The sequence below is a fragment of the Sebastes umbrosus genome, chromosome 3, assembly GCF_015220745.1.
Source record: "Sebastes umbrosus isolate fSebUmb1 chromosome 3, fSebUmb1.pri, whole genome shotgun sequence".
Lineage (NCBI taxonomy): Eukaryota > Metazoa > Chordata > Actinopteri > Perciformes > Sebastidae > Sebastes > Sebastes umbrosus.
In genome coordinates this window covers 17,226,797-17,242,812 of record NC_051271.1, presented here as the reverse complement: position 1 = coordinate 17,242,812, position 16,016 = coordinate 17,226,797, and the positions used below count along the sequence as shown (strand labels likewise).

At 40.6% G+C, this 16,016-nt stretch overlaps 1 protein-coding gene across 1 annotated transcript; it reads right to left on the bottom strand.

The window, feature by feature from the left end:
- Positions 1-1,082: 1,082 nt before the first annotated feature.
- LOC119485547 (intercellular adhesion molecule 5-like) lies at positions 1,083-8,131 on the bottom strand. Its single transcript, XM_037765197.1, has 7 exons — positions 7,958-8,131; positions 4,788-4,965; positions 3,812-3,887; positions 2,652-2,790; positions 2,237-2,569; positions 1,687-1,917; positions 1,083-1,498 (listed from the first exon to the last, which is right to left on the bottom strand). Exons 1-7 carry the CDS (start codon positions 8,010-8,012, stop codon positions 1,428-1,430), a joined length of 1,083 nt encoding a protein of 360 aa, XP_037621125.1. The 5' UTR covers positions 8,013-8,131; the 3' UTR covers positions 1,083-1,427.
- Between the last annotated feature and the right edge of the window lie 7,885 nt (positions 8,132-16,016).

The window sequence follows — 16,016 nt, the reverse complement described above, 5'->3', positions numbered from 1 at the left end:
CACGATTGGACGGCCGAGTGTTGGAGTTTCCTCATTGGCCGTTGCTCTTTCAAAATGAAAAGGCAGGAACAGTCTTTTATGCAAATGAGCCCGTCCAACAGGACGCGTCTGGCCCATGAAACTTGGACCAAGCTGTGAAACTAGGCGATGTAGTTCTAAAATGAAATGATATTCACTAGTGGCATAGCCTATTTCTTGCCTAAAATGTTTTCAGCAGTAGATTTTGGTGGATCGTTTAGACGGAATAACACAAAGTTTATGTTTCTTGTTTGAAATGGCGAGCAGAAAACCAGGTAGGAATCGGTTGAATTCCACGAAAGGGTACGTCTCCGCTTGAACGGCCAGTTCAGTGGAGCAGCGTGTCCTCGCCAGACCTGGTGGACATGTACCGCTGAATTTAACATTATAGACATGACCACTGACTATTTGTAGAACAATTTAGCCACAAATTCACAAACTGACCATACACGGTCCAGACATGTACTCGGTTTTGAGCAAGTCTTGTTGTATATTTGTTGAGATTCTCATTACATCCCGACAGCAATTAATAAATCAAATGCTCTGACTAAAGCAAAAGAAAAGAAATCTCTAAAAGTATCTGTGGCTGTTGCAGGACTGTAAAGCTGTCCAATCATTTCATGTGCCTGTCTCAGCTGTGACTACTAACAATAGTCATGTTTGTTGTTTACGTTCATAATAATAATTTTGGGGGACAGGCTTTGGAGGGAGGCCTGAAGGGGCAGTGTTGCAGAATCTCTCTAGATTTAGGGACTTTTGAAGCTAGTGCTGCTAGCTGCTATAGATGGAAAAGAGATGGCAACACTGGGCTCGGTTTATCGGTTGGATCATTTTTTAAGTGTACTCAACCCTACCTTTAAAAGTCCTACTCCCTACTCCTAACGCTCTCTTAAGGGCTAAAATGCTTTGTGAATAACTTTTATCTTTACCAGGATCTAGTCTTAACTGTAAGGGGAAATTCTTAGAAAACATAATTCTAAAAATGTTCTTAGAATTGAACCACTAGGAGAAACTTTTTGTACTAGGAAGCTTTATGAATACAACCCCTAGTGCTTTGCACATCCTCTCAAAAAAACAGGCAAGGGAGAAAGCATACCACCATCACAGACCTATAACAGTATAGTTTTTGATTATTAAATTGTACAAGACTTTGTGACTTTCTTTCTAGAGCAGCTTTCAGATTACAAAGAGACCGAGTGTTCGAAAATGTACCTGGGCAGAAGCTCTCAAAGTGAGAACTCTATCTGTTTCTAATGAGACCTGAGATTTTGAAAATGAAGATGCACAATAACACACAAATACAAAACTGATCCATTTGAACAAATGGAGAGAGACACAAGACGATGCAGCAAGAGCCGTGCATCCAGACAGCATGGAAAGAGGAATCCCAGGTCACGTATAGAGTTCTTTTACAGCCAGTTCATCATCTGAATGAGCAAGACTGCCAACAGGAAATGTCTATTACAGCTGTTTGTAGTTCCTAGAAAAGGGAAGAGACAACTTAACATGGGACATATAAAAACTCACGATTACATGGATTACATCCGATTAGATTTTTTTGGGATACATACGAATTACTTTTCGTAGGTATAGCTACGAACGGTGTATGAGAACAGCCTGAAATGCAACAACATTCATTTTATAACACTGCAGATAACACAAACCTACCACTGCCAGTGAGGACCTCCACCTCCACTGTAAAGTTTTTCTGTCCAAGACGTCCTATTGCAGAGACTGTGTATTTCCCAGCATGCTTTCTGCTTGAGTGAGTGGGCAGAGCAACCACCTGTCCATCCCTGAACCAGGTGACTGACGGTTGAGGGTTTCCTCTCACCTCACAGCTCAGGCTCTCTCCCTCTCTCACCTGCAGCTTTGTAGGACACACGAGCTGTGGACCAACTGAGAGAAAAGGGTTAATAAACTATGGTATCGCATCAGTACATAGACTGGTGTACTCGCCGATACCCGATCCCAAATTTTGGGCAGTATCGGCAACCTTTCCAATACTGGTATCGGTATGGGAACAACTTTATCAATGCTGATAGGCTTTCGCGACAGCATCATGTGAATTTCTTGCTTTTAACTCCTGCGAATGATGCAAATTTCGCATATTCGCCTCTTTGCATTGACTTTGTATGTAATCGCACCGCACTAAAAGTTTGCTTTGCATTTGGTGTGAATGCCCCATTACATAGATGTAAAAATGAAACACACTCACAGAGGATCGTGGCAGTGAGTTTTTGTGACATCACCACTGGAGGGAGCTGTTGTCCTTCTGGTCCCAGTTCTAGCTTTGCATCACACCAGTACTGGGCCCCATCATCTTCTTTACTCGGGGTGATGTTCAGAGTGAAGATCTCATTCACTGGTTTCTTCTCTGTGTTATTGTTGGACAGTCGTTGACCCAGTGCTGTCTGTCCTCTGTAGAAGGTCACAATGAGGTTTTCAACAGGAGCCACATCCTGTACTGTACACTGCAGAGTGTACTGGTGACCCTCAGACATCGGCCCGGTGAGATTAACAAAGCTGATGGACACATTATCAGGAGACTCTGTGGAGACAGATCAACATATAAACCACACAGAAAAGGATTCATTCTCTAACATGTCAGAAAGACAAACGTATTAACTCACTGTAGACTATTAGAGGGAGATCAATGTGGCACTGGCCTCCCTGTTCAGACAGAGCATAGCACATAGGCTTGATGCTCCAATCAGTCATCTCGTTCACACTCCAGATCAGAAAACGCTCCATCGTGGGTTCAGGAACTGCCTGGAGTTGCAAAAGGTCACAAATCACAAAGCTATTAGGATTCTGTTTAAATGGTAACTACTATAGATTATTGCTATGTGGGTGGTACTAGTTTATTAGATAAAACTAATCTCCTAAATCTTTGTGAAGCTTATAATGTTGGTTATTTGTTGGCATTGATGATGATCATGTCTGTGACTATGTGCCGAGTGGCTGTTCAGAGTGTTGGCTGTTCAGATTATTCGGCCTTCTTGGAGTGGTCCCATGGACCGCACAATCTTCGTACTCCCTAACAGTCTGGGTACACAGGGTGCGTGAGCAGCGCCTGGCCGCTGCCTCGCTGACCTGCTGCGTGATTCATGCGTCGGTTATTCCAACCAGCTGCATTCCTGCTGCTGCTTTTCTTTCTACATAGAGTTTGCCTTTCATAATGGCCATTTAATTTCATTATAAATGTTGTTTATATTTATTTTGGACAGAAAAAGGTTAAGAACCATGTGGTAATTTGTAAATAATAGTAATAATCCACAATTACAACCCCGTACTGTCTTCATTCATGGAGCTGTGCAAGTCACTGCATGTTCTACAACACTGTCCTCGCGGTAAAAATAGGCGAGACCTCGAATCTCTAGGAGAGACGCAGCTGCATCCCAGCCGAGCTGCATCCCAGCCGAGCTGCGCTTCTCACACGGGCTGTATGGCTGCTCTAACCTGTTAACATGGACGCCAAAATAAAAAACAACAGGTTCAGCAGCCGCGGTGCAAAGGTGCACCATATTTTTCTCACATGCCAATCAGAGCAGACTGGGCTTTTTCAGGAGGGGGTCTTAAAGAGACAGGCGCTAAAACAGAGCCTTTCAGACAGAGGGTGAATACAGGTATATTCAGACAGACAGTATGAGAAAAATGAGTTTTTTGAACATTAAAGCATGTAAATATGTGCTAGTAGAAACCCAAAATACAAACATGAACCTGAAAATGAGCATATGTCCCCTTTAAGCCAACAGGTTTTTCATATATGAGAGAGCATTAATTCCCCTACCAGTGAGACTTCCCAACCAAGAGCCGAAAAACCCATCCTTGATACAGAGCAGTTAGCTGTGACTGGATCTCCAAACCTGTGAGAGGAGAGTTTACACACAATTAGGTGTCACTAATTTACACAGAAACAGGGAAAAAGTACGCTTCCCAAACAGGTCCGTGGTAACGCAAAGAAAGCTAAGCAAAAGCTAAGCTAAGCTTATCAATGTAGGCAGGCCAATGCTCTAAGGGTAAGAGCCCTGACACACCAAGCAGACGGTCGGCGGCGTATAGTTTGGGCGTTGTTTTTTCGGTGTGTCCCGCACTGCGGCTCTAGTCTGCCTGTGTTGGAGTTTTTTCGACCAATTCAGCATGTTGAATTAGCGGCACCGCCATTCGGTGAGAGAAATCACTCTGATTCGCTGTTCAGCTTAAACTCTTCATCTCACCTGATCATTCCAACACACAGATATTTTCACAATGACATGGCCATTTGGAATGAAGCTAAGTGGTGAACGAGAGTGGTGTGAAAATGGTCACAAATGGTCAGCTGCTTTGTTTGATGTACGTATCATAACAACGGCTTGTATATCCGCAGTCCTCGGTCTTCCGGTTTCCCTTTTTGAATGACGAATACAGACTACTGCAACCTGCTTGTGTGGAGAGTTACTTCATCTCATGCAGGTGCAGAGTGTACGTGCTAAGTGGCCGTCGGCTGTAGTCTTTGCGGCTTGTTCGGGTGCAACTTCTCGGCCAAGACAAAGGCAAGGTGAAGCGATGCGGCTGGTGGCCTTTTTTGCTGATAGTTATTTGATGTCGGCTTGGTGTGTCTGTGTCTTAACATGCTCAAAACACTACAGGACTGTAAATCTCCTCCACTCCTGAGATTCTTTTGAAATGAAGGAAAGGAAGACACATGAGAGTAAATGTTATTTTGACTTTGGTTGAGCAGCAAACCCTTTAATTACTGAAATAATCCCCAGCTCCTCCTGACATACCTGACTACCATGGTGGAGGGTGACATTGTCAGAGGGCAGCCGACATCTCCTGTTGCCTCTGAGACACTGAGAGAAGGAGAGGGTGGAGATGGGAGGATGGTTGGAGAGGGAGAGGGAGGTAAAATTTGCAATGGAAGAGGTGGAGCAGGCGTGTATATGGAAACAGGGGATGAGGTAGCTGAGGTCACAGGCGTGGTCAGGGAGTGAGAGAGGAAGAAAGACACAATAAGTCAACTGAATATGTAAATAAATATATCTTAAAGGCTCCCTCTGAATCATTGTCAACAGACACTAACAGGTACAAGTTATTTTTCTCAAAGAATGCATAACATTTAATAATAATTCTCTTTAATCTTCCAAAGTATAATAACCTGACTCCACAAAGGCATATGTAGTTAAAATATCTGTGGTGTTAAATCTTATTACAGAAAAGAAATGCTGAATCTCTTCATATGTTTATGTTGGCTGTATGAACTTATGAGTCATTTCCCCTGTCTTTATATAATACAGGCAAGGGTCAATTGAATTTTGCCATCTCGTGAAATAATACTCTTTTTAGCTGATCTATTGTGAACCATTGTTTGGTAGCGCGCTGAATACACCCAGTGTGTTCCTCTGAGGAAGGAAGGACACCCTGCCCAAGTCAAAGAACTCGTTCCTCTTTTCTATGACCATTGTTCCACTGAATCCTGAGGTTGTTCTGCCTATCAGATGATCTCACCCACAGTAGCTCTCTGGTGTGGGTGTGTGTGGGTGTCGGCATACCGGCTGTCAAAATGTATAGTTATGTTTCCCACATGCCATTCTGACAACTGAGTGAAATAAGACAACTGCCAGATTATGTCCATACCTGCAGTCTATGGAGCTGAATATTGTCAGAAATCAAAATGAAATGATTTTTTTCCTGATTCACTTGTATTCAGTGATGGAAGACATACTCAGAGTCTTTAAAGGAACAATATTACAGTGTGAAAATCTGCATTCCTGCATTGTTACTGCATTGTTACCTACTACACCCACTAGTAGGTATTATCATCTATTCACATGGTAGATCACCGAAAGAAGGTATAAAAGAACACAACAGCGACCTCTAGCGATTGTAGTAGTTATGACAAGAGCAAAAGCGGAAGTCAGGTGCTGTAGTATAGACACTGTGAAAGGGTTTTCAGCCAGGAGATGGAGTTCGTATCTTGTGTAAAACCAACAATGTAGTTGTTTGTGTTCGTAGTTATTTTACCCCAAAACACAATGTTTTTAAAAAATTTTAAAATAAATGAAATTAAATAAAAAGTGTTTTTTTTTGTTGCCTAAACCTGAAGAAGTTGTAGTTTTGTTGCCTAAACCCAAAGAATATGTTTTTGTATTGCCTAAACCTAAATGTTTTCTTATTTTGCCTAAACCTAAAGAAGTTGTAGTTTTTTTTATTTATTTAAGGTTAAAAGAATACATACACATACGTGTAAAGGGACATACAGACAGCAGCAAAACATATATAAACAAAAAACATTAAAAAAAAAGAAAAGGAAAAAAAAAAGTGCTACCCGTCGTAATGACTGACTGATACTAGTGACCGACGTGACAAAATAAGTCAATGTTTTTTTTGTTTCACAGGGGCCACGCACACTAGTCTCCTGGTTGAAAGTCTTGTGTTTGTTCGACCCATCCACCCTCCGCACTTAGCAGGCTCTCATGCTATTAATACTACGTAATTTGCTACTACTGTCGAATAACGCTGTGGGTGGGTTTACATTGGAGTTAGTTGATAGCCTGGTTCATCATATACAGTCGCTAAAGGGTGCCTCCATGCATCGGTATCCGATGCCGAGGGGTGCTTACCAAGCAGCGGTACATGATAAGTTGGAAGTGACAATGGGTTGAAGTATTAGTAAGCAACATGTCATCATGCAGAGGTTCGTATGAGATCTTACAAAAATTTATTCCTCATTTTTTGACCATTTTTTTTCACCTACAAAAGTCCAGCAACACCTCAATTTCCGCTCACTACATGCATGCAGTCTTTTCAAAATAAACTTGTGTCTTCACAGGAAACTGCTTAGGTTTAGGCAACTAAACTTCTTGGTTAGGTTGAGGAAAAGATTGTGGTTTGGGTCAAAACCACAGATGTGGCATTACTTAAGTACGTAAGTTACATGACAAATAAATCAACATTCATTTATGGTTTCACACAGGGTATGAACAGCAGTCTCCTGGGCAAAAGTCTGTTGTTTTTTCACTTACCCATCCACCCGGACCACCTCCCTACACTTCCTGGTTCACGATTACGAGAAATAAATAGTGCACATTGATTTTGTGGGACATATATATAAATTAAAGTGCATTACTTTTTGTAAGAATAGCTACAACCGGTGTATGAGAACAGCCTGTAGTAGCAAAATATACTTAAAGTATTAAAAATGAAAGTACTCATTGTGCAGAATTGATGCTTTCAGCGATTTATTTGAATTTTGGATTATTATAACACCACTTTGAATCTACTCCATGAGGTGCTGGGAAATTCAATCTATTAACAATGCATTCATTTTTACGAAATGATATATTTTGTTTGAATTTCGTTGGATCAGCAAAGGAACTAGAAACCAAAGCAATATACAGTACAATACAGTACAATATTTCCCTCTAAAAACTGTCACAAAATGGAAATACACTTACAAATACATCAAAATCATACCTAAGTACAGTAAATGTACATAGTTACTTTCACAACTGCTAGTATTGTCATATACTGTACATGTACTGCAGATTAAATGCCCTCATAGTGATGTATTTCCCTTCGTGATCCTTTCTACCTGTGGTTCCCAACGACCCCCCCACAGCGTTCCTACAATAAATCTGAGATCAGATGATTTCAGATAGTGAAAAAGAAGAAAAAACATATAAGCCTACTCACCTCCTTAGTCCTCTAAAAATGTTTGAAAGTAACACAAACTTTGGTTGAGCTGCTCAAACTTCACTGACATTCACGACCTGTGACGAGGGGTCGCACGTACTTCATCCCTCACAGCAGAATGTACTGTGAGGGATCACAAGCCAAAAAAACTTTACTGTTTCAAACTACCAGTCGGTATCCTCAGCTCTACGTTTCCACATTGAGCCTTTCGTCTCATTGTACCTGTCTACCATAGCATTCACCTGGTTGTCATTTCACTCACCTGAGCCCAACAGGCTAAACAGCAGAAGCGTGATTGGCCGTCCAGACGCACACATCCTTCATCTGGTTCACAATACTGGCTGCTGATGTGACGTCTCTCTCGAACACCGGTCAGGCTACTGGCTGTGTGATGCTGGCAGTGACACGGCCTGAGACTTGTGAGAAAACACGGGGAACTTCAGGTTTTTATGGGAGTGTGGGTGTGTATGCATGTGCCTTTTCTTTTTTTTGCATGTGTTTTCTGCGTCTGAAGCTGATGATCAGGCGATTCCTTTGCTGTGGCCTCTGAAACCCACCATGGGCGTTCTCTGTTAGTAAATCAAGAGAGGAAGGAAGGGAGGGTCAAGAATAATGCAGTGGAGTGCTGCAGCACAGAGGGCACGAATGAGTATGCATTGTGTGTGTGCGTGTGGGTGGGGGGGGTGTGCAGTAGAGGTTTTGAGAATACAAAACGGCAGACTCAAAGATGATGTGTTATAATAAAAAACCCAGTACAACTAATAGTTAGTTTAAATCAGAACATTTCTCTGGTCATGTGGCCAGCCATGTCTTTTTTTCTGCAATGGTTGAAAGGCTACTTTTTACCAAAGCAACAATAATTACAATGTTTATTTTAGTTGTTTTAATAAGTAATGGTGTATATGTTGTTTCAAAATAAAATTTGATTATAATTGCTTATATTTAGGATGAACATGGTTATTGCTGGCCTCCGTGGGCGGCTGGGCCCCAGAAAGCTTTCCTCTTATTACCCCCTCATGACTGTGGTTTTATAAGTAAGGGATAATGTACAGCTAGCTGGTCATTGTTGTGAAAGAAAGCCCGACAGGGCGATGCTGCACCCTGATGTGGAGCGGAGGGGTCTCTCATCGCCCTGAAGGGGTTTCTTTCACAACAATGACCGGCTAGCTTTATATTATCCCGCTTATTACACGGCTACTTACTGAAGAAATCAATAATTTCACACAAATACGGTCCAACAGAATCTGACATCAGACTCCGGTCTGATGTCAGATTCAGAGCAGAGTCGGAAATCAGAGCTGCGCCCATATCAACGGTCTGTTATAAAGAAATAACAGACTGCAGAATGCCGTGATTGACCAATCAGAGTTGAGTATTCAACACAGCCGTGCAATAAAAGGGCAATAAATTCTCTCTCTCTGGTCTTCGCTCTGTCTGTTAATTTTCAACCTTGAAATGTAAGTTCACGCCCATGTTGACTGGTATTGCTGTGATGTCAGAAATTTCCCGATCAGGAAGTCTGGAGCTGAGAGTATCGACAAGGCTTCAGGTGTGCACCAGTTTTCAGTCTGCTCTCTGATTGTTGGGGTTTTGGTGAGACATTCTTCAGGTAGGTGCTATTTGATTTACAGTATATTTCTGTCATCAGTGATTTTAATGGTAACTGTGGAGCAGATAGATTGGTGAGAGTTGTGCTCCTGTAGGATACTGGGTCTATCTATGCCTCCATTTATCTGAATGTTTGAATCTTTTGTTTTTATTTTTTAAAGAACCTTTTTGGGATGAATTCATAACACATGTAAAATATTTCATCATTGTCCAGTGAAAACCAAGTATCCCCAAATTTGGTCATTTTTTTTTTTCTTTTAGAAAAACTAAAGTATTCTTTTTAATATGGAGGACCACATGTGTCACATGAATAGTTGTCAAGTATTTGGTTTAGGGCTGTCAATCACTTAAAATATTTAATCGCAATTAATCGCAAATTAATCACACATTTTTTATCTGTTTAAAATGTACCTTTAAGGGATATTTGTCAAGTATTTAATACTCTTATCAACATGTGAGTGGACAAATATGTCTGCTTTATGCAAGTGTCTATATATTTATTATTAGAAATCAATTAACAACACAGGTACTGCATTTAGCATAAAAATATGCTCAAATCATAACACGGCAAACTGCAGCCCAACAGGCGACAACCGCTCTCAGTGTGTCAGTGTGCTGACTTGACTATGACTTACCCCAAACTGCATGTGATTATCATAAAGTGGGCATATCTGTAAAGGGGAGACTCGTGGGGTACCCATAGAACCCATTTTCATTCACATACCTTGAGGTCAGAGGTCAAGGGACCCCTTTGAAAATGGCAATGCCAGTTTTTCACGCCAAAATTTCACGTAAGTTTGGAGCGTTATTTAGCCTCCTTTGTGACAAGTTAGTATGACATGGTTGGTACCAGTACGAGATGCCAGTATCTTCACTCCAGCTTTAAAACTGAGCCCACTAGAACCTCCAAAATATCAATTGCGTTAATGCGTTAAAGAAATTAGTGGCGTTAAAATTAATTTGCGTTAACGCGTTATCGCGTTACCTTTGACAGCCCTACATGATACCTTTGATCCTCTATACTTTTATGGATGACAATATTCTCCTTCTTCTAATGCTAAATAAATCATTTAAAAAAAGCAGCCCATCAGCTGAAAACAAAGCTGTTTTTATTAACTTATGAAAATCTGACATCTTAAGAGACATGTGGTTTTCCAAGACAGCGACCCTGAAGCTCAATAACCACCTGAACCTTATTATCTCATCCAATAAAATGCTCTTTCCTAACTATTGTCCCCTCTCCTACCTGTTCAGTGATTAGACATGCTGGTGCACCGCCTGCTCTTGGAGACTCTGGAGGACCTCAGTGGCGATGATTTCAATAGATTTAAATTTTATCTAAGTACGGAGATTCCCAAGAGCCATCTGGAGAGCCCACACCGGTCCGACACTGTCGGTAAGTTGTTTGACCGCTACGGTGAAGAACTGGCTGTTAACATGACTGTTGAGATCCTGAGGATCATGAAACACATCAACGCTGCCGAGGAGTTAGAGAAAAAACACACAGGTGCAGTAGAACAACGAGTTCGTAGACGCTGTCTAAGATTTGCTTAATTGTGTCTCTTACTGATTGCCTGATCTTTATTTCCCAGAAGCAGCAACAGCTTTGGAAAAAGTCTCTCGTCCACTTGTAACCTCCTCGTCTGCTTTGGGTCTTCCAACTGGTCAGGAAATCTTTGCTGACGATGCAGCTGGTGCCATCGCTCCTTGGGCCCTAATTGCCAGTGATGAGGGTGTGATTATCAGGTGTAATGTTGGTGGTAATGTTGACTGTGATTCTGGCAGTAATGGTATAATGATTATCAGTGGAAATGTTGGTGGTGTTGGCAGTTATTGTTAGTCGTCATTTTCTTGTCATGCATTTAATGTTATTTAGGTAGAAATTAAGTGAGATGTCATATGAATCATGGTAAAAATGTATTCAACTGAAAGGTACCGCTAAAGCAGCCGTCATCTCCATAAAGTTACGAACACGCCCGAACATGGAAACTCACAAAAAACATAAATTTTCAAACGCTACTTATGGAAAGACGTTTTCAATGACTTCATGGGTCACAAACCATGGTAACAACAAGGCTGCGGTCGAATTGTCGTTTTTGTTTAGGAAGGTTCCTAACTGAGTGAAATGACCCGGATGTGTCTAAGTGGCAGCCATGATGAGAGCTGGTCGAATTCTTTAAATGCTGAGGAAAGGTGCTTCAGTGTTTCCTTTCTCATCTCCTTTAGGATACACTGGACCATCCAATATTTATAATATTGTTATTGTTCAACACATGACATTTCAGTAGAGACATCAAAATTATGACAATAGAATAGAAATAATTTTGTTTTACTTTTGTACGGCACTTAGGTGGACGTTTTACTGGCCAAAATAGCGGAAGCGTAGCTCTGCTGCTGGGTTCTGATGTTGCAATGGAACGAACAATTGACTTTCACTTCTTATCTATATACGTTCTTTGACTGCACTCATTTCTTATGCGTTATTAAGAAAGTTGATTAAAAAAAAAAAAAAAGTATTATAAGTGCAGTGGTATTCTATGAGCACCGTAATTTTTTTTTATGCTATTCAGTTGCAGCCAAAATGTGTCCCAGCCGTGTTCGTCACTTTTTGTGTGTGTATTTTGTTTTGTTTCTTTCTGCAATTTTGTTTCTTTCCTTTTTTGTTTAAGATGTATTTAATATTTGAATCGTAACTCATCATTTGTTATGTATTATTTATTTGGAAATTTAATGACTTAAGTACAGGGGGAAATGATGAGATTATGAGATATGGGGCTAGATATTTTCTTACTGCTCTAAAGTTGTCTTTTCTCCGACATTGTTTGACTTCTCAAGTATTCAAATATAAATTGTGCAATAAAAAAAGACAACATATCAACATGTCTTATTTGATAACTGGGACAAAGGATCTACACTTCTGAGAAGACAATTAAAACATTTATCTAATTATTGATTTTTATTTTTTTTTTAATCTGGAGTGATATTTAGTGGCCATTCATCTGTGACTTTCAAGAGTGCCAACCTAATGTGTCACTGTATTGCACCACACCCTGTCTCTGCTGCTGCGCACTGAACATGATGCCAACTGCCTGTTTGGTCGGTTGAAACCGAAACTTAAAATAATTTCCGCAATTTTCTGCACATTATCTCTCGGTGGTATACTGTTGAGACTGTTGGTGACACGGTAAGTCCTTTTTGGATTAAGTAATAAATAACTACTAATAAATAACTGTGGTTCTGTTGAGGTGAAGCCTGCTGGTTCCACACTCAGATTAAAGGATTACATTCACAGCAGAAGTTTGTAAAACCTGCTGCACCTGTTGACGCCGTTGTAACCTTGACTGTGTTGTAACACTGACTGTTTGATCATTTCTTTTTTCTGTTTTAAAAACATTTCAATAATGCTGTACCAGTTTAGACATGTAGGCTATAGAAGATTCTCAGATCCAGATGTGAATCCAATAATGTTTTTAATGTTTTCTTTCTAATTAGGCATCCTTTATAAAGGGTTTATGAACTGTTATTAGTGGCTTTATGAATGTTAAAACATAATTTACTAATGCTTTATGGATTGGTGACTGAACTCTATGAGTAATTAAAAAGTTGTTGCCTTGTTGTTAGTTGCCAGGTTGTGGAAAATCCTCCTTCAGCATGTCGTTTTAAAGTAGCTCTTTAAAGGAGCACTCCACTGTTTTTACACATGAAGTTCAGTGTTCTCATCATCATGGGGAGGATATTACTCAAACCAAGTATAAGTCTGGGCCATGTATGCTCAGTCTGTGAATTTGTGGCAAAATTGCTCTACAAATAGTCAGTGATCATGTCTATAATGTTAAATCCAGCGGTACATGTCCACCAGGTCCGGGGAGGATTTAATGAGCGTTATCAGTCCAAAATGGGGGCAGCGGCTGTTGTCAAAAAAGCACCGGAGTTCCGTCTCTTTGCTTCTGTACTCTTTGACTAGAGGACGCGCTGCTCCACTCAACTGGCCGTTCAAGCGGTGACGTACCCCATCGTGGAATGCACCTGATTGGTCGCTGGTTTTCTGCTTGCCGTTTGAAACAGGAAACAACATGGCGGCCTGCTCGTAAACTTTCTGTTATTCCGTCTAACATTTTAAGAGAGAAATAGGCTAGGCCACTGCTGAATCTCATTTCATTTAAGAACTAGATCGCCTATTTTGACAGCTTGGTCCAAGTTTCGTGAGCCGGACGCCTCGCGCTGGACGGCTCATTTGCATAAAGGACTGATCCCGACTTTTTATTCTGAAAGAGCAACGGCCAGTGAGGAATCTCCAACACTCGGCCAACCAATCGTGTAACTTCATCACTCACTCAGTGACAGACGTTAGTGTTTGTAGGGCTGGTCCTCTGCAGTCCAGCCAAATATAACCATGATGGATGTCAAGTGATTGCTTAATTAAAAATGCAGAGATGTGATGGACATTATGGGAAATGTAGGACGGGGTGGTTTTGGGGCTTGACCCATACCGCGGACTAAAAGTCAAGAAATCTTTTTTAAATCTTGTGAGTCCTCCAACTTAATAAAAGAGCAATATTAAATAGAAGGAGCGCCCCTTTAGGAGGGATGGGTCATGATCTTCCAATTTTCGAATAGTCATTATATTATTAAAAAAATTAGGGCTGTCAAAGTAAACGCGGTAATTCATTGACGCAAATCATCACTAATATCATGAACGTATTTACACAGCTTGAAGTTATTTATTAACCTCTTGAAAATCCGACCCAGCCGCTATTCGATCTTTCCAACGTTGTAGCAGGCTAAAGCTACAAACTAGAAAACCTAAGAAATCCATTGGTACCAACCATGTCATACTAGCTTGTCGCGAAGAAGGTTAAATAACGCTCCAAATTTATACCTGATCCGTATCAGCATTATTAATTTATCTATATTATTAGTTGCAGCCCTAGTCCAGCACATAACACCCTGTAAAACAACACGAGAGTGGTATTAATCTTCTGTAACTTTTGGAAGCAAAGTAAATAAGAGTATTGTTGAATTATTCCTTTAATATTGATGGCTAATCTGGAAAGTAATTTCCCCTCTTCTACCTACTCAGTGAGCAGACATGGCGGTTCGACGGCTGCTGCTTGGCACTCTAGAAGATTTGCTCAAAGATGACTTTGAAACGTTCAAGTGGTACCTCGCCGACGACGTGCTGGAAGACTGCAAACCAATTCCCCGGTCCTTTCTGGAGAGCCCAAGCCGGACAGACATTGTGAGGAAAATGATCGACAGCTACAGTGAAGACAACTCTGTGAACATCACTGTTAAGATTCTGAAGATGATGAGCCACAACGACGCTGCAGAGAAGTTAAAGAGCAAATATGCAGGTGCAGTGGATGTTCCTTAAATTCATTTATGAGTCAGTAAGCAAAATCAGTTACTCATCCTTTTTTACATGATTCTCTGCATCTATATCTTTTCATCTGCAGTGTTAACCACCAACACCTCTGCTGTAGCACCTACTGCTGCTCATGTAGCACCTCCTGCTGCTCCTGCCACAATGTTGGCTCAGCAAGGAAGTGTGATCATCGCCCCTACAGTCGTCGGTGGCACCTCTGGGGCATGGAATATAACCATCAATAAATAGAATCATGAAACACCACCAGATAAGAGATTAGCCTACACATTTCATTTTTTTGTCAATCTGTCAATCGATTCAAATATTCAACCGCAATTAATCATAAATTAATCGCACATTTATCCATCACTTATTAATTCTCTTGTTGTCTCCATTGTCACCATTTACGCCTGACGCTGTTTTTAAGTCTCACAGAGCAAATCCAAGTCTAATGTTGACCAAATCCATTACAATGACATGACAGCAGATCTGGCAGAATATACATGTTTAGACTACCTCAGTACATTTTAATAGAATTTTTGTATTTTAAAATGTGCTAGAACATGCTTTATTCAAAATAAACAACAACAAAACAAGCAGTGTACCTTTTTAATACTGTAAATAGTATAGTGATAGTAAAGTCTCCCCTTTACATAGCAATACAAAATGTGTGTACTTGTCACACCCTTTGCTCTCACAGAGTCTCAGAATACAAAAATGTGTTATAGTTATAAGTTATAATCTGTAAAAGTTCAGTCCTGTGTGGGAAAGGCTGACTACTCCAGTAACAATGACAATTTTTATATAGCCTACAGTAGAGAGACAAATACAGTGTGAGTATACTGAATTGATATTGTTGAAAATGCAGATGATCAAAATGTATTTTAATGAAGATTAAAGATTTGCAGGTGCTTGTCATGTCCACCTGGCGTCAGCAGGTGGAGCCACTTTGATGTCACATCAGGTTTCTGTACTAAAACCTTCAGTTGTCTTCTCACGGAGAGAGATCAAGACAAGAAAGCCTCAGCGTTGAACAACTGCAAAAACATTTTATGTTTGTTTTCTTTTTTAGTGGAACTCGTGATTCTTTAAAAACTGCTTATATCAAATAAATCAAGTTAAATATCGGGAAAGGAGCGAATGTGAAACTGAATTTATGCCATTTCCTTTTTTATGATGCAATTACAGCATGGTTGTCTAACTTCTTTACCTGGAATTGTCTACTACCACTACCACTACTACTACTACTACTACCACTACTACTACTACTACTACTACCACTACCACTACCACCACTACCACTACCACTACCACTACTACTACTACTACTACTACCACTACTACCACT